Below are 17,407 nucleotides of genomic sequence, written 5' to 3'. Positions count from 1 at the left end.
AGACCCTTCACCACCTCCGTTGCCCTTCTCTGGACTCGCTCCAGCACCTCAAGGTCTTTCTTGTCATGAGGGGCCCAAAACTGCACCCAGGATTCGAGGTGTGGCCTCACCAGTGCCGAGTCCAGGGGGACGATCCCTGCCCTGGTCCTGCTGGCCACACTAGTGCTGGTACAAGCCAGGATGCTGGTGGCCTTCTTGGCCACCTGGGCACACTGCTGGCTCATATCCAGCTGCCCATCAACCAACATCCCCAGGGCCTTTCCCACCAGGCACTTTCCAGCCACAGTGCTTGCACACTCGCACCCGTTGCACGGGGGTCCTTGCACACTCGCACCCGTTGCACGGGGGTCCTTGCACACTCGCACCCGTTGCGGGGGGGTCCCCGCTCACCGTGGGAGCCGCGTAGGAGCCGGCGGCGGCCTTGAGGCCGCTCGGCCGCAGCCAAAACACCCCGGGCGGTATCGGCCAGCGGCTGTTTTGCTCCCGCGCCCAAGGCTGAGCCGGGACAAACAACCCGGGCCTGGCCCGGGACAGCCACCGCCGTCGCACCGACCCCCCTGCCCCCCCGCCATTGCATGAGGGTCCCCGCGCCCCCCCCCCCATATTGCACTTGGGTGAGTCCTGCGCATGCGCACACCCGGCGTGGGCGGGGACTACATTTCCCGGCGTGCCCCGCGCGGGCGGAGCTGCGCGCTGATTGGCTGAAGGGGAGATTTGAACGGGGCGCGCGGCGCGGCCTGGCCTAGCCCGCACCCTGGCGGCGGCGGAGCGTGAGTGAGGGGGGGGGAACTGGGGAGGGGGCGGACCGGGGGTCTGAGGGGGCCTAGGGGGGCCTGTGTGGCCTTGAGGGGGCAGGGGAGTGGGGTTGGGGGGGGCTGTGTGGCCTTGAGGGGGCCGGGGGGGCTGTGTGGCCTTGCGGGGCTGGGGTGTGGGGCTGGGGTGTGGGGCTGGGGGGGGGGGCGGCGGCGGGCTGTGTTCCCTAGGGGGTGTGTGGGGGGTTGTGTGGCCTTGGGGGCCGGAGGGGGGTCTGCGGGGTGCTGAGTGGCCTTTGGGGGTTGGGGGGTGTCTGGGGGGGGGCTGTGTGCCCTGGGGGGTGTGGGGGGGTTGTGTGGTCTTGGGGGGCTGGAGGGGGGTCTGTGGGGTGCTGAGTGGCCTTTAGGGGCTGGGGGGTGTCTGGGGGGGGGCTGTGGAGTGGGGCTGGAGGGGGCTGTGTGGCCTTGAGGGGGCCGGGGAGTGGGGCTGAGGGGGGGCCGTGTTCCCTAGGGGTTGTGGGGGGGGCTGTGTGGCCTTAGGGGGCCGGGGGGGTGTCTGGGGGGGGGGGCTGTGTGCCCTAAGGGGTGTGTGTGGGGTTGTGTGGCCTTGGGGGGCCGGAGGGGGGTCTGTGGGGTGCTGAGTGGCCTTTAGGGGCTGGGGGGTGTCTGGGGGGGGGCTGTGGAGTGGGGCTGCGGGGAACTGTGTGCCCTAGGGGGTGGGGGGGGCTGTATGGCCTTCGGGGGCTGGAGAGTGGGGCCTGGAGGGGCTGTGTGGCCAGGGGGGGCTGTATGGCCTTGTGGGGCTGGGGGGGCATGTGTGGCCCGGGGGGGCTGTATACCCTAGGGGGGCCGGGGGGGCTGTGTGGCCAGGGGGGCTGTGTGGCCTTCGGGGGCTGAGGAATGGGGCCGGGGGGGGCTGGGGAGGGGGAGCTGAGAGTTGCCTGCAAGCACCGGGGGGGGCTGTGAGCCCAGAGGGGGGGGCTGGGAGCTGTGGGGGTCCCACCCCTGTCCCTGTCATCCCCCCCAAGCTGCCATCCTGGTGCCCCACATGAAGCACCTCCAAGGAGCTGATTTCGCCCCCGCGATGGGCACCTGGGAGGGCGTCTCCGATCTGCTCAAGGAGCTGCGGGTGAGCTGGGGACTGGGGTGGGGGGGGGCTCTGCTACTGGCACCACAGGGTGGGGGGGGCACCCTCCCCCCGGCGGGCCCTGGGCTGGGTGCCGGGGGGGGGTCTGACACCCCCCTCCCTCCCCAGGAATGCCTCTCGAGCCCCCTGGGCGATGCCCCCGGTGCCAGCCAGCCCTCCTGGCAGCAGAAAAACCAAAGCCAAGTGTGCGACAGGGTCCTGCGGGCTTGCGTCGAGCGGATGGCCGAGCCCGGCGCCTCCTGCCCAGCACATGCCACCAGCCTGGTGGCCGTGGCCGAGGCAGCGTGCCATGGCTACCTCACCGCCATGCCACAACCCGCTCCCCTCTACCTGGAGAAGATCCTCTACCACCTGCTGAGGAACGCGGCCGGCCAGGGCGTGGGCGATGCTTGCTGGAGGGTGGCCGACCTCCTCCGTGCCCGGCTCCTGACCTACCGCCCCGGCCACGTTACTTCCAAGGACTTCACGGCCGTCACCTACAGCACCTTCAGCGTCCTCTGGAGAGGAGCGGACGCCCTGGCCAAGCCTGACCGGCCTCAGGAGGAGGGCAGAGCCGTCCTCTTAGTCCGCCTGCGAGCCCTCCGCTTCCTCCTGCTGCTGGAGGAGGACGGAGCGGCCTTGCCGCCGCTGCAGCCCCCCTTCTTCACCTCGCAGACGGCGCAGCAGGCAGCGGCCGCCGCCGCCTTGTACGAAGCGCAGCGGGCGCCGTCCCCGGCTTTCCTGGGCCGGCAGCTCGGGGACTGTTTGCTGGCGGCTCTGCGAAAGGAGGCGCCGAAGCCCCCCGGCCTCCAGCAATCCCTCTGCTTCTTCGAGCTCACCCTGGAGCGGTGCCGGCACCTCTGCAAGAGCGGCTGGTACAGGGAGGCTGAGGAGGCCGTAAAGGACGTGAGGGGCTTCCTGGGGACCGCCGGCGGCTCCGCAAAATCCTTCCGTGACCCCCTGTCCCTCCTGGAGGCCGGGGTCCAGCTGAGCCGGGTGCTGGCCAAGGGTGCTGGCCTTGCGGGGCCACCCTTATCCCAGGCTGCAGTGGCTCTCGGCGCGGCGGCGGAGGCCTCGGAGCGGTTCCTCAGGGTGCTGGCTGAGAGCTGCCAGTTGGTCGTCTCCTCCCTCGGCGAGTACGTGAAGAGGAGCAAGCAGCAGCCCTTCGGCCGGGACGACGTGCTGGGCCTCTGTGCCTTCACCGAGGGGCACTGCCACGTCCTCCGGCGGCTGCTGGAGAGGGTAAGGCTGGGGCTGGGAGTGGGGTGACCACGGAGCGTGGTCAATTGGAGCCTCTGTGAGCAGCTGGGGTGGTTTGTAACCCCGCTCCGGGCTTGATGCTCCCCTTAATCCATCAGCAGAGTGTCCCTCTGGTGTCCCCATCCTGAGCAGCAGCACCCAGTGCTGCCAGGCCCCATGAACGCTGCTTTTCTCCTTCCCTCCCCTCCGCAGGTTCCTCCTGACGGTGTCAAGCAGCAGGTCATGGTGAAGCAGCTGCTCTACTGCAGCCTCCAGCTCTTTGCCAGCGTGGCCTACGACGCCTTCCAGTGCTCCCAGGTACCAGCAGCGGAGGGGACAGTCCCTGGCGCTGGGAGTGGGTGAGACCCTCACGGTTCTGGGCAGCTTCTCCTTCCAGAGGAGGTTGGGTGGGGTTGGAAGGGGCTGCTCGAGCTGCCCTGGGGAGGTTCCAGGCAGGCTGTGGGTCCCTGGTGGCCTCTTGCCAGCCACCCTCTGCCTCTTTTCCCCACAGCTGTTGGAGGTGGAGGGCTGGCCAGGTCTGGAGCGGCTGACAGCGAGCTGCAGGAGAAGCGTGACGTGGATGCTGGAGGCGCTGGAGGGGCTCCCTGAGAGCGAGCGAGCCAAGTACCTCGATATCACCGGTCAGTGCCACAATGGGTGGGACCAAACCCGGCTCCTCGGCTCCAGCTCGGGCCGAACACGGTCACAGAGCTCTGTGGGACAACGAGGGGGGTTCTCTGCCACGCAGAGCACGTGGCTGGCAGGGCCGTGGCAGAGGGTGACAGTCCCTGGCTGGACAAGGAGAAGAGGGGCTGTTCTCTCCCCATCACGTCTCTAATATTTGGGTTTTGCTTGTGGCAGCGTCGTGCACCTTCAAGCTGGCCTACATCTTCTACAACCAGAGCCTTTACGAGGAGGCCGACTCCATCTGCGAGCTCCTCTGCGAGAGGCTGCAGACAGCAGATGCCTACGCGTGTCCAGAGATACCCCCGGAGAAGGTAAGTGCTCGTCTGCTGCTTCTGGGGCTGAACTGAATGGTCTGATCACAGAATCACTGAGGTTGGAAGAGCCCTCTGGGCTCATCGAGTCCAACCATGGCCCTGACACCACCATGGCAACTAGACCAGGGCACTGAGTGCCATGTCCAGTCTTGTCTTAAACCCCTCCAGAGATGGTGACTCCACCACCTCCCTGGGCAGCCCCTTCCAATGGCTAATGACCCTTGCTGAGAAGAAATGCTTCCCAATGTCCAACCTGACCCTCCCCTGGCCAAGCTTGAGGCTGTGTCCTCTTGTCCTATCGCTGGTTGCCTGGGAGAAGAGGCTGACTCCCACCCTGCTACACCCTCCCTTCAGGTAGTTGTAGACTGCACTAAGGTCACCTCGGAGCCTCCTCTTCTCCAGGCTAAACCCCCCCAGCTCCCTCAGCCGTTCCTCGCAGGTCAGACCCTCCAGACCCTTCACCAGCTTGATCCTGCTGCCAGGGGAGCAGAGGAGAGGATGGGACCAGCTTTTGCTCCTGGAACAACCCCAATTCCCTCCTCTGAGGCCTTCCCTTCGCCCAGGAGGGGAAGGGGGCTGCGGCGTGGGACACGGGAGCAGGGGGTTTGCTGAAGGCGGTTCTCTGTGCTCTCCCTGCAGCTGCACAAGTGCTTCAGGCTGCAGGTGGAAAGCTGCCGCAAGCTGGGGTGGCTGGAGAGGGCCCTGGCGTGCGTGGTGCGGTGGCTGGCCGCGCTGCGGGGCCGCATCGGGGAGCTGCTGGCGGAGCCCATCTCCCTCTGGGTCAGAGTCAAAACGGACGCTGCTAAAGAGGGGACCGAGGAGTTACGGTTACGGTAAGATCTGGAAGGCTGCCTGGCGTGGGGGGGGTGGATGTCTGGAGAGCTGTGGTTCCCAAGCTCATTAAAGCTCGTTAATTCCTTACAAAAAAGGGGGGAACCCTTTCTTAATAGGGGCATAGGGTTGGACTTGATGATCTTAAAGGTCTTTTCCAACCTAAAGGATTCTATGATTTCTCCTTACGAGACGGGTCTGGCTCCACCACGCTCTGCACAGACCCCCCCCCCTACAGCTCCCCTTTCCCCCCCAGGACCCTAAAAGAAGGCTTGGAGGGCCACAACCTGGACACAGACACCTTGGTGACCGTCCTCTTCGCGGAGCTGAAGGCCTACAAGACCGTGCGAGCCGACACGGGGCAGGAACGTTACAACGTCCTCTGCGACCTGCTGGAGATCTGCTCGGAGGAGAGCGGTCGCCTGCACGAGCGAGCCGTGGGCTTGATAGAGCTGGCCCAGGTCTTGTGCTACCACAGCTACGCCCAGCAGACGGACTGGTGGGTGGATGCCAGCACGCTGGGGTCACCTCCGTGTGTCCCCTGAAAGTCCCCAAGGAGTATTTGAGGGTCCTCAGGGGGAGTTTTAAGGAGCTGGAGTGTTATTGCTCTGGCTCTTTGCTCTGTTTGGGGTCCTGGGGTGTGTCTGTCCCTCCTTTTAAAACGCTCCGGGGGTTTTGGGGGCAAAAGGCTGTTTCTAATCCCTCTCTCCCACAGCTCCTCCCTGGACTCGGTCCGTGAAGCCTTGCGGCTGCTGGAGTTGGTGCCCGGGAGCGCCCAGAACCGGGCCCGGCTCCTCGATGACCGGGCGCAGGCTCTGCTCTGGCTTTACATCTGCACCCTGGAGTCCAAGGTGGAGAAGGTGGGTGGGGGAGTGGCAGAGCGGGGCTGTGGGACGCCGAAACGGGCCTGGATCTGGAAATGCCACGAGGCTCGTGTCGGGTGCCCTCCTCAGCCTTGCTGGCGACGCAGCTCTGCACTGAGGCCACCAAAAGCCACCCAGACCCCACTGGAAACCCCATGGTGTCTCTTAAGGTGCATCACCGCTGTCTTCTCCCCCCACTGCAGAGCATAGAGAGGGACCAGAGGGCCAAAGCTCAGGGGCTGAAGAAACTGGATGAATTTGAACCCAACGACCTCAACTACGAAGGCAGGCTGCTGGAGGACAGGTCCCTGTACGACGGCATCTCCTTCAACCTGGCCACCGAGACCGGTGAGGACGCTGGCGGGTTTGGGCCCTTCGTCAGGAGGCTTTTTGGGAGCCGCCTGGCTTTGGGTTGGGGTGTCTCAGACCCTCCGTGTGCCCTCAGCTCTATCTAAAAGCCTGGACGACGCCTTCGCCTCGTGGAAGCAGCTCCTGGCGACGCCGGGCGTCCCGGACGTGCGCAGCCCCGAGCAGACTGTAGCCTCCCTGCACCTCCTGGCAGCTCTCTACAAGCTGATGGCCAAGGTAACGCCGCTGGGGAGGTGACCGGTGGGATGGCAACTTCCCCCCAGGCACACAGAGTCCATCTGAGGTGGCCTCTGAGTGTAACCATGGGGGTTTTCCTCATCCCAGCCCTTGCAAGCCATGGAGAGCTACCTCCTGGTCCGAGCCCTGTGCGGCGCACTCGGGGACAGCCTGGGCGAGGCCGGTGCCCTGTGCCACGTCACCAAGCTGCTCCTGCAGCTGGAGTGTCCCAGCTACGCCCAGGTAAGGCTGGCAGCGAGGGAAGGGGCCCTGGGGCGAGCTCGGCCCATCCCCGAGGCCGCAGCCCTCACGCTGGCGCTTTGGTTTCCAGCTTTTCCTGGAGGAGACAGAGTCCTGCCTGCAGCAAGCCGACAGCGGCGACAATTCCTACCTGCTGCTGCAGCAAACCTGCCTCCTGCTCCGCAGCCACTTCTGCTGTGCCAACCACCAGGTAAAGCTCCTAAAAACCCTTTTTCCGCCTCAGAAGTAGCGTCAAGAGGGCGAGAGGAGACTGCAGCAGCTCCATCTGGCTACCTCTCGCTCCACCTTGAACACGGAGACACCCTGGCCCACAGATGGTGACTCTCTTTCTCCCTCTGTAGATTGAAGAGGGTCTCACCTTGTTGCTAGAGGTGCTCCAGCACCCGGCTCTTCAAAAAGTCACCAAGGTCTGGTACCTGCTGCGAGCTCACGTCTTTCAGCTGGTGGCTGTCTACTTGAACCTCCCCCCTGCCTGCCTCTCGCTGGAGCTCCGGCAGCGGATCTTCGTGCAAGGTGAGTTGTCAGGGGGATGTTTAAAACCCTCCCGGTGAGCATCAGGCTGACAGGGGGCATGGGGAATTCTTCTTGAGGAATCACAGAACGTTAGGGATTGGAAGGGACCTCGAAAGATCATCCAGTCCAACCCCCCTGGAGCAGGATTACCTGGATCATGTCACACAGGGTCACGTCCAGGTGGGGTTTGAATGTCTCCAGAGAAGGAGACTCCCCACCCTCTCTGGGCAGCCTGTGCCAGGGTTCAGTCCCCCTCACTGCAAAGAAGTTTTTCCTCATGTTTATGTGGAACCTCCTGTGTTCCAGCTTGCACCAGTTGCCCCTTGTCCTGTCAAGGGATGTCACTGAGAAGAGCCTGGCTCCATCCTCGTGACACTTGCCCTTGACATATTTATAAACATTAATGAGGTCACCCCTCAGTCTCCTCTTCTCCCAGCTAAAGAGACCCAGCTCCCTCAGCCTCTCCTCAGAAGGGAGATCTTCCACCCCCTTAATCATCTTCATGGCTCTGTGCTGGACTCTCTCTAGCAGTTCCCTGTCCTTCTTGAACTGAGGGGCCCAGAACTGGACACAATACTCCAGATGTGGCCTCACCAGGGCAGAGTAGAGGGGGAACAGAACCTCTCTTGACCTACTAACCACACCCCAGGATGCCATTGGCCTTCTTGGCCACAAGGGCACACTGCTGGCCCATGGTCATCCCACTGTCCACCAGGACCCCCAGGTCCCTTTCCCCTCCGCTGCTCTCCAACAGGTCTGTCCCCAACTTGTGCTCATACAAGAAGTGCTGGTAGTTTCTCCATCTGTTTCCTTCAACGGGATACGTATTTAAGTGTCCAAATAATATCAAGTTAGCGGGGGGGTTGGACTAGATGATCTCCAGAGGTCCCTTCCAACCCTGACCATTCTGTGATTCTGTTTGACCTCTGGGTTTCTCCAAACGAGCCTATTTGGGGTGAGGAGAGGGAATTTGAGGGCGTCGCTCTGTGCTGGGGCTGGGGAGGGTTTGGGTTGGTGCTGATACCCACGATCGCCCTCGCACAGGGTGGAAGACGCCCAAGACGGCTCTGGTTGAAGCTCAGAAGCTTTTCCGCAGCATCGTCCTTCTGGTGATGGGCAGCAGCGTGCTGGGCTGTCAGACAGCGGTGTCTGACGTCCAGTTTGTGGATTATGGTGAGCTGTGTGAATCCTGAGTGCAGTGCTGGGCCCCGCACTGCAAGAGAGATGTTGGGGGTTGGAGTGAGTGCAGAGGAGGGCGACCAAGGTGGGGAAGGGTCTGGAGGGTCTGACCTCTGAGGAATGGCTGAGGGAGCTGGGGGGGTTTAGCCTGGAGAAGAGGAGGCTCAGAGGTGACCTTAGTGCAGCCTACAACTACCTGAAGGGAGGTTGGAGCGGGGTGGGAGTCGGCCTCTTCTCCCAGGCAACCAGCGACAGGGCAAGAGGACAGAGCCTCAAGCCTGGCCAGGGGAGGGTCAGGTTGGACATGAGGAAGCATTTCTTCTCAGCAAGGGTCATTAGCCATTGGAAGGGGCTGCCCAGGGAGGTGGTGGAGTCACCATCTCTGGAGGGGTTTAAGACAAGACTGGACATGGCACTTAGTGCCCTGGTCTAGTTGCCATGGTGGTGTCAGGGCCATGGTTGGACTCGATGAGCCCAGAGGGCTCTTCCAACCTCAGTGATTCTGGGATTCTGTGAGCTGGTGGACCAAAACCCAACCTCTCCTCTGGAAAAAGTCGGGCTCTTTGCCTCTCTGGGAGGAGCAGCTCCTGTCACCTTCCTGTCCTCTCTCGCAGGGGACAACCTGCTGCTGAAGTGGCAAGTGCTGGCCGACCTGCTGGCCTGCTCGGAGCACCTCGTGGCTCTCCTCAGCAGGTTGGAGTTGGTGTGTAAAGCCAAAGCTTTCTGCTTGGAGGCCGTCAAGGTGGCCATGAAACTGCAAGCCATCCGGTGGTGAGTTTCCCGTGGAGAGAGGAGGGGCGGGGGGCTTGGTTTAGGGATGTTCCCTGTGGCCACAGGGGACATTGGTGTCTGCGTCCCTTGGGTGGGGGACTGGTGTGGGAGGGTTTGGCACCTTCTCAGCTTGGTCTGGAGCAAGCAGCTGCTCTGGGGTGTGTTATCACATGAATTCAGCTCTCAGGGTCGGACATGAGCTGCTCCCTCACTGCCTGCCTCCCCCGTGGCCCCGGAGAGGGAGCGATGCTGTAGCAGGGGGGCTCTGAGGGCTGTTTTTTTCCTCCCCCCCCCAAGGTGTACGTCCTTCCTGGTGCTGAAGGCCCAGCTGGAGCTGCAGCAGAGCGAGCTGGAGCTGAGCCACCTCGACCTCCAGCAAGCCCTCTTCCTCCTGGAGTCTGACACCGGTGAGTCCCTGCTCCAGGCTCAGACAAGGGGAATGGGGGGGCTGAGGTGAGCCCCGTGCCAGGGACGACCCCTCTTGCCACCCGCTTTGGGCCGGGGGGGAAAGATCTGCCTCGTGCAGATGCTGCTGGAGCAGCCGATCCCCGTCCCCCAGGAGGGTGCAGAGGTGGGGGGGTGACTCTGAGCCGTGTTTTGGCTCATCAAGTGACTCCTCCAGCCAATAAAGGTGTAGCCGGGGGAGCAGAAGCCTTGGGTCTGGCTTCCCACACCCCTCCTTGGGCTACTGGGGGAGGACACAGAGATAACCCTCCCCTCTGCCCGCAGAGTTTGAAGCCAGCAAGAAGCAGAAGGGCCAGAGCAAGATCCTTCCCAGGAAGGGCAAACTCAAGGGCAAGAGGCCACAGGACCCCATCTCCGAGACCCTCAGGGAAGAGGAGGGTTTCCTGAAGGGCCCCACGCTGGAGTTTGTGGCTACGGTGAGTGGGCTGCAGAAGGCCGATGCTCTCACCGCCTCACCGGAGCTGAAGCCGTATAGGAGGAAGAAACCGGCCTTCCTCGCCCACCCGGCAGCCTGCCCGTGCTGCCTCTGCTCCGACCTGGCCCTCTCAGCCCTCTGCCTGCGCTGGCTCCTCTCCTGTGCCCGGAGCGAGCTGGCAGCGGGTGGCACGGCCGAGGGGCTGGCTCTGACCCGCGCCGTGCTGCCGCGCTGCGCCGCCGTGGCCGCCCGCTTCGCCGCCGTGCTGCGAGACAAGCTGTGGGGCGGCTCCGTGGGCCAGAACCCACCTGCGCTGGAGCTGCTGAACGATCTGGTGGCCACTGGCTACGCCACGTTGGCCCTTCAGAGCCTGGCTAGTCCCCGGCTGGCGGAGGAGCTGCAGGAGGAGGTGGAGACGGGGTTGACCTTCCTAGCGTCCTGCAGACCCCATCTGCCCAACCTGGAGGTCTCCAGGGCCAGCCTGCTGCTCGCCAAAGCCATGGCTAGCATTTGCCACCTGGCCTGCAAGCGTGGTGACTCCGTGGATGGCGTCTTTGCCCGCTCTTGGACCTGGCAGGTGCCCACACTGCCTCAGGCAGAGCCCGACGTGGTGGCTGCACCCCGGACCCTCAAAATGGACCAAGCTCGACCCCAAAGACGCAAACCCAAGCTGGCGTTGGCCCCCGCCGTGCCCAAGCCCAGGGTGAAGAAGACCCAGAGAGCGAAGCCCCTGGCTGTGCCCACCACCGACGACGTCTTTGCTCTGGGTGACTCGGACAACGACGTGCCCCCCATCGTCATCCGGCCGGTGATGGTGCCCTGCACCCCGCACCAGAAGGCCTGTCCCCCCGCCAAGGCGCGCACAGCCCCCAACCCCAGGACTCCCTTCACCATCTTCAGCGATTCCTCGCCGCCGGCCCGCAAATCCCGGCTCCTGCGAGCGCCCAAAGCCTTGGGGAGAGTCAAGTCTCGCCTAAAGGTGAGCGGGGAGGGAGGTGAGGGGTGACCCGGTGTGCCCAGCGCCAGCCCTGACCCCTGTCCCTCTGTTTTCAGGTGACATTCAGCGATGACAGCGACCTGGAGGAGCCCAAAGCAGGGCTGACCCCCGCGGCCACCCGCAAGACGTCCTGCGCACGCAAAGCTCTGCCCCAAAAATCCGCGGGGGCCCAGATGAGCTCCGTGGGGTCTGGCAGCAAGGGCAGCTGTGCCCAGACCCGGAGAGGGCGGCCGGGCGCCCGCCGAGCCGGGGCTGCGGAGGAGAAGAAGGAGCGGGCGACTCGCAGGGCTCCCGGCAAGAGAGCGGAGGAGGAACGGGAGCTTCTGAGGGTCATTGAGGAAGAGGAGAAGGTGGAGGAAGAGCTTGAGATCAGCTTCGAGGTTTTGAGGGTCTCTGAGGAGGAGGAGGGAGCCCCAGGTGAGCTGGGCTGCCCCAGGGATTGGGGGGGGGGGGAGTCTTGCCCTCGTGTTCCCCATAGCAGTGGCATCAGGTTGTCCCCACTGCTGCCACCAGTCCTGGGGACCTGTCCCTCTGTCCCTCCCCGCAGGCAGGAGGCGGCCGCCTCGGCGCGGGCAGGAGGGCACAGACGGGGGGCACGAGCTCCTGCAGCAAGAGGCCAGTGAAGACGTCCTGGCAGCGCGGCGGACGGGCAGTGTGGACCCCCGGCACCCGGAGGGGACCCTCTCCTCTGCCCTGCCCACGGCTGGTGGTGAGCACTGGGCACGGTGGGGTGCTGGGGAGCTGTGGGGGGAGAGGGCAAAGCAGCTGAGGAGGAGGAGGGGGGCGCTGCTCCCTGGTGCTGGGAAGGAAGGAGTTTTGATTTCTGTCTGTTTCACAGAATCACAGACTGGTTTGGGTGGGAAGGGACCTTAAAGCCCATCCAGTTCCAACCCCCCACCACGGGCAGGGACACCTTCCACCAGCCCAGGTTGCTCCCAGCCCCATCCAACCTGGCCTTGAACACTGCCAGGGAGGGGGCAGCCACAGCTGCTCTGGGCAACCTGGGCCAGGGTTTCACCACCCTCACAGCAAAGAATTTCTTCCCAATATCTCATCTCAATCTCCCCTCTTTCACTTTAAAACCGTTCCCCCTCGTCCCATCACTCCATGCCCTTGTCAAAAGTCCCTCTTCCGCTTTCCTGTAGCCCCTTCAGGTGCTGGAAGGTGCTAGAAGGTCTCCCCGGAGCCTTCTCTTCTCCAGGCTGAACAGCCCCAGCTCTCTCAGCCTGTCTCCAGAGCAGAGGGGCTCCAGCCCTCTGAGCATCTCCGTGGCCTCCTCTGGACTCGCTCCAACAGCTCCGTGTCCTTGTGTTGGGGGCCCCAGAGCTGGACACAGCACTGCAGGGGGGGTCTCAGGAGAGCGGAGCAGAGGGGCAGAATCCCCTCCCTCGCCCTGCTGGGAGGGTAACATGAGGCCCCTCTGCGAGCTGCCAGCACGCAGGATGCTGGTCTTGGACTGGGAGTTGATGGCTGTGCTGGGGACACCACATCTGTTCCCTCTGCTCCACCTCCCCTCGCTGCTGCTTGGTGGCTGGTCCTGGGGGCTCGGTGGCTGATCCTGCCCCGGGGTTTTGCTGTTTTGTCCCTTCCAGATGTCTCCTCGCTGGACATGCTCCTCAAGCTCCTGAAAGACGCTTTCAACTGCATCAACCACTGCCCTCCCGGTGCACTCTACAGGCAGCTCTGCCAGCTCCTGGCTCTGGCCATGGGCAACCAGGACCCCCTCTCCACCGCGTACCTGCTCTCCGAGTCGGTCTCCGTCACCGCTCGCCATCAACTGCTCGACATCACCCACAGGAAGATCCAGTGAGTCCCTTGCTCTTCCCCTCCTTTCATCCCCAGAGCACCCTGGAGAAGGGCATCATCCAACACCACCTGAGCCCCCTAGCAAAGGGGATTTTGGGGTGGTTATTCCCCCGTGACCGCCTTTCCCTCCCCAGCAAAGAGAAGAAGTCAGCGGGGGACGTGGCTGAGCAGCTCCGTGGGCTCTCCTTGGAGGAAGGGAGCGCTGCCCAGCGCAGCCACCACCTCACCGAGCTCCAGAGACTCTTCATGTTCAGCTCCACAGGGCTGGGGGCTGAGGAACCTGCCAGCTTCGGGATGCAGCTGCAGCAGATCCCCAAGGGTAAGGGCTGATGTGAGCACAGGGACCGGGCAGCTCATAGCTCAGGAGGGTGCTGAGGGATGAATGGTGCCCTTGGAGCTGTCCCTAAGGTCTGGGTGTGACTTTCTTGAGGATAGGAAGGCTCTGCAGAGGGATCTGGACAGGCTGGATCAATGGGCTGAGGCCAACGGTGTGAGGGTCACCAAGGGCAAGTGTCGGGTCCTGCACTTGGGACACAACAACCCCCCGCACCGCTACAGGCTGGGGGAAGAGTGGCTGGAAAGTGCCTGGTGGGAAAGGACCTGGGGGTGTTGGTTGATGGCAGCTGGATATGAGCCAGCAGCGTGCCCAGGTGGCCAAGAAGGCCACCAGCATCCTGGCTTGTATCAGCACTAGTGTGGCCAGCAGGACCAGGGCAGGGATCGTCCCCCTGGACTCGGCACTGGTGAGGCCACACCTCGAATCCTGGGTGCAGTTTTGGGCCCCAAGACCGACCTTGAGGTGCTGGAGTGAGTCCAGAGAAGGGCAGCGAAGGTAGTGAAGGGTCTGGAGCACAAGGAGAAGGGTCTGGAGAACTTGTGAGGCGCGGCTGAGGGACCTGGGGGTGTTTAGTGTGGAGAAAAGGAGGCTGAGGGGAGACCTTCTCGCTCTCTCCAACTGCCTGAGAGGAGGGTGTAGCGAGGGGGGGTCGGTCTCTTCTCCCAGGTAACAAGCAACAGGATGAGAGGAAACAGCCTCAAGTTGCCCCAGGGGAGGTTTAGGTTGGAGATCAGGGACAATTTCTTCCCCCAAAGGGTTGTCAAGCGTTGGAACAGGCTGCCCAGGGCAGTGGTGGAGTCCCTATCCCTGGGGGGATTTAAAAGCCGTGTAGATGTGGTGCTGAGGGCCATGGGTTAGTGGTGGCCTTGGCAGTGCTGGGTTATGGTGGGACTCCATGATCCTAAAGGTCCCTCCCAACCAAACCAGTTCTGTGGTTTGATGATTTCAGGGGTGACCGTGTGCGTGTTGACCCTCGCCAGCATCCAGCCTGGCTCCGTAGGGGACACGCTGCTGCTGACACGGCTGGAGAAGGACAACCCTCCCGTGACCATCCGCATCCCCACCGCCCTCGACAAGGTGAGGGCATGGCTGGGAGGCGGGGGGGCAGCCCAGCTGTGTTTGGGGGGGGTCACATCACGGCTCCTTTCCTCCCCCAGGCCCCGCTGCGCTCGGTGCTGAGCGACTTCGATGCCATCCAGAAGGAGCAGCAGGAAGCCAACGGCTGCACGGACAAGCAAGAGTGGTGGCTGCGCCGCTCCGAGCTGGACCGCAGGATGAAGGTTGGGGGGGAAACCACCCTGCACCCCACCATGGGGCACAGTTTGGAGAGGATTGGGGGGGTCTGGCTGGATGGCCGAGCCCAGAGAGTGGTGGGGAATGGGGCCAAGTCCAACTGGTGGCGGTCACCAGCGGTGTTCCCCAGGGCTCAGTTCTGGGGTTGGTGCTGTTCAATATCTTTATAGATGATCCAGACGTAGGTATTTGAGTGCACCCTTAGTGAATGTGCAGCTGACCCCGAGCTGGGTGGGAGTGGGGATCTGCTGGAGGGTAGGAAGGGTCTGCACAGGGGTCTGGACAGGTTGGGTAGATGGGCCGAGACCAACGGCGTGAGGTTCAACAAGAACAAGGGCCGGGTCTGACACTTGGGCCACACCAACCTCACCAGGGGAGGGTCAGGTTGGACATGAGGAAGCATTTCTTCTCAGCAAGGGTCATTAGACACTGGAAGGGGCTGCCAAGGGAGGTGGTGGAGTCACCATCTCTGGAGGGGTTTAAGACAAGACTGGCCATGGCACTTAGTGCCCTGGTCTAGTTGCCATGGTGGTGTCAGGGCCATGGTTGGACTCGATGAGCCCAGAGGGCTCTTCCAACCTCAGTGATTCAGATTCTGGGTCCAAACCCCCCCAGTGACTCTCCGATCTCTTGCAGAGCATCATCGAGACCCTGGAGATGCAGGTTCTGGGCTGCTGGAGGGGGGCCCTCATCCCCACCGCCCCCCAGCCCGCTCTGGCAGAGGAAGCCGCCCACTTGCACCCCCAACTCCGCTGCTGCGGCTGGAGGGACTCGGATCCCACCCTGCTCAAGGTGCCTGGGCCGGGGCAGGATTTCAGGGAGCTGAGCACCTGCTTTGCAGACATTCACCCCTTCCTCCTCCTCCTCCTCCTCCTCTCAGGTGGTGCTGAACGCTGCTCCCCTCCTCACCCCCCACGACGTGCAAGCCCTGGCCTTCGGCCTCTGCCCGGCGCAGCCCCGCAAGGCTCAGCTCCTCTTGGAGGAGGCGGTGGAGAAGCAGAGAGCCTGCGCCGAGCAGACCACCGGCTCCCTCGTCCTGGTGCTGGATAAGGTGAGACCTTCTCCTCCTGCTTCACCCTTCTCCTCCTGCTTCACCCTTCTCCTCCTGCTTCACCCTTCTCCTCCTGCTTCACCCTTCTCCTCCTGCTTCACCCTTCTCCTCCTGCTTCACCCTTCTCCTCCTCCTTCACCCTTCTCCTCCTCCTTCACCCTTCTCCTCCTGCTTCACCCTTCTCCTCCTCCTTCACCCTTCTCCTCCTCCTTCACCCTTCTCCTCCTCCTTCACCCTTCTCCTCCTCTTCCTCCCAGCACCTGCAGAAGCTGCCCTGGGAGAGCATGGAGTGCCTCAAGGCTGTGCCCGTGACCAGGCTCCCTTCCCTGCGCTTCCTCCTCAGCTACTCCCTGGTGCAGAAGGTGAGAGGATGGGTGGGGGGGACACCCTGTGTGTACCCCAGCCCTGGGGTTTGGGATACCCTCCCCAAACCCTGGGTCTCACTCATCTCCCCCCCCCTCTCCTCCGACACAGCAGGCAGGGTCCGTGCTGAGCCGCGGCGTGAACCCCAGCAGCACTTTCTACGTCCTCAACCCTCACAGCAACCTCCTGGGCACCGAGGAGCGATTTCGAGGCTGGTTTGAGAGGTGGGTGGAGATCTCGGGGGGGGGGCTGTAGGGGCTGGGGGGGGGGGGCGTCTGTGCCCCCCACCCCTTCTCACCAGCTTTCCCACAGCGAGCCCGGCTGGAGGGGGGTGACAGGAGCCGTCCCGAGCCCAGAGCAGATGCAGGCAGCTCTCCTGGAGCATGACCTCTACATGTGAGCATCATGGGGGGCTGCTTGGGGACACCCCAGGGTTGGGGGGGTACGAGGGCAGCTGGGGCTCACCCCGGGGGGGTTTCTCATCCGTAGCTACGCGGGGCACGGAGCGGGCGCCCGTTTCCTGGACGGACAGACCATCTCCCGGCTGAACTGCCGCGCCGTCGCCCTGCTCTTCGGCTGCAGCAGCGCCGCCCTCGCCGTCCGGGGCAGCCTGGAAGGTTCCGGTATCGTCCTCAAGTACATCATGGCCGGCTGGTGAGTTAAGGGGGGGTCTCTGCAAGTGGAGGGGGGCTTTTCATGCATGGGGATGGGGTTTTGGGGTGGGGAGCGGGCCTGACACCTTCCTTCCTTCCAGCCCCTTCGTCCTGGGGAATCTGTGGGATGTGACGGACCGGGACCTCGACCGCTACGCCCAGGCGCTGCTGCAGGGCTGGCTGAGGGGGGGCTCGGGTGCCCCCCTCCTCTCCTACGTCACCCAGGCGCGCCAAGCCCCCAAACTCAAATACCTCATCGGGGCGGCCCCCGTGGTCTACGGGCTGCCTGTGTGCCTGCAGTGAGGGCTTGGGGGGGGGTCCCTGTGGGGTGACAGTGGGGACTCACAGGGTAGGGGGGGGTCTGTTTGCAACTGCTCTGGTTTATTTTAACAAAAGTGGTTTTATTTGTGTGTTCTGTGACAATAAATTATCTGAATTTGGACTTGTTCCCCCCCTAATATCCCTCCTGCCCCCCTCCCTGCCCCCTGGGGCTGGACTCCCCCCCCCACCCTGGGAAGCTCCCTGAGGCTCCTGCCTTCCTCCTCTGCTGCTGGAGGTGCCCCAAAGCCCCCCAGCCTTTGCTGCTGCCCCCCCCACCCTTGATTTTTGGGGTTGGGGGGGGTCCCTAAGAGTCCCAACAAGTTTGGGGGGTGCTGCTGGGCAACCTCTGTCCCTGGGGGGGCACCTGGGATGCCCCTTCCATGGGGTGGGGGGGACACCCTTTTCCATGGGGGGGTATTTGGGCCATGCAAGGGGGCTGGACCCAGGATTATGGGGGCTGCACCCCGGATTTGGGGGGGTGCTGCCCCCCCCGGCCCTTCCCGGGGCGCTGCCGGCCTCCGGCCGCCAGGGGGCGCGGTGCGGCGGAGCGGGGGGAGGCGCGGGCGGGGCCAGAGCGTCGCGGGC

General features: G+C 63.8%; 1 protein-coding gene across 1 annotated transcript; it reads left to right on the top strand.

Annotated features, from left to right (window-relative positions):
- The first annotated feature begins 1,836 nt into the window (after window positions 1-1,836).
- ESPL1 (extra spindle pole bodies like 1, separase) lies at window positions 1,837-16,804 on the top strand. Its single transcript, XM_068410704.1, has 30 exons — window positions 1,837-1,881; window positions 2,008-3,120; window positions 3,331-3,435; window positions 3,638-3,758; window positions 3,979-4,115; window positions 4,758-4,951; window positions 5,206-5,448; window positions 5,665-5,809; window positions 6,016-6,160; window positions 6,210-6,397; window positions 6,506-6,640; window positions 6,729-6,848; window positions 7,000-7,171; window positions 8,216-8,344; window positions 8,965-9,121; window positions 9,419-9,528; window positions 9,851-10,980; window positions 11,055-11,415; window positions 11,546-11,707; window positions 12,591-12,804; window positions 12,939-13,123; window positions 14,091-14,218; window positions 14,299-14,421; window positions 15,071-15,226; window positions 15,315-15,485; window positions 15,743-15,847; window positions 15,960-16,072; window positions 16,161-16,244; window positions 16,338-16,502; window positions 16,603-16,804. The coding sequence occupies exons 1-30, from the start codon at window positions 1,837-1,839 to the stop codon at window positions 16,802-16,804; spliced, it is 6,558 nt and encodes a 2,185-aa protein (XP_068266805.1).
- The last annotated feature ends 603 nt before the right edge of the window (window positions 16,805-17,407 follow it).

The sequence above is a fragment of the Nyctibius grandis genome, chromosome 11, assembly GCF_013368605.1.
Source record: "Nyctibius grandis isolate bNycGra1 chromosome 11, bNycGra1.pri, whole genome shotgun sequence".
Taxonomy (NCBI): domain Eukaryota; kingdom Metazoa; phylum Chordata; class Aves; order Nyctibiiformes; family Nyctibiidae; genus Nyctibius; species Nyctibius grandis.
Note: the sequence above shows the minus strand (reverse complement) of the source record. Positions and strands in the feature narration are given on the sequence as shown.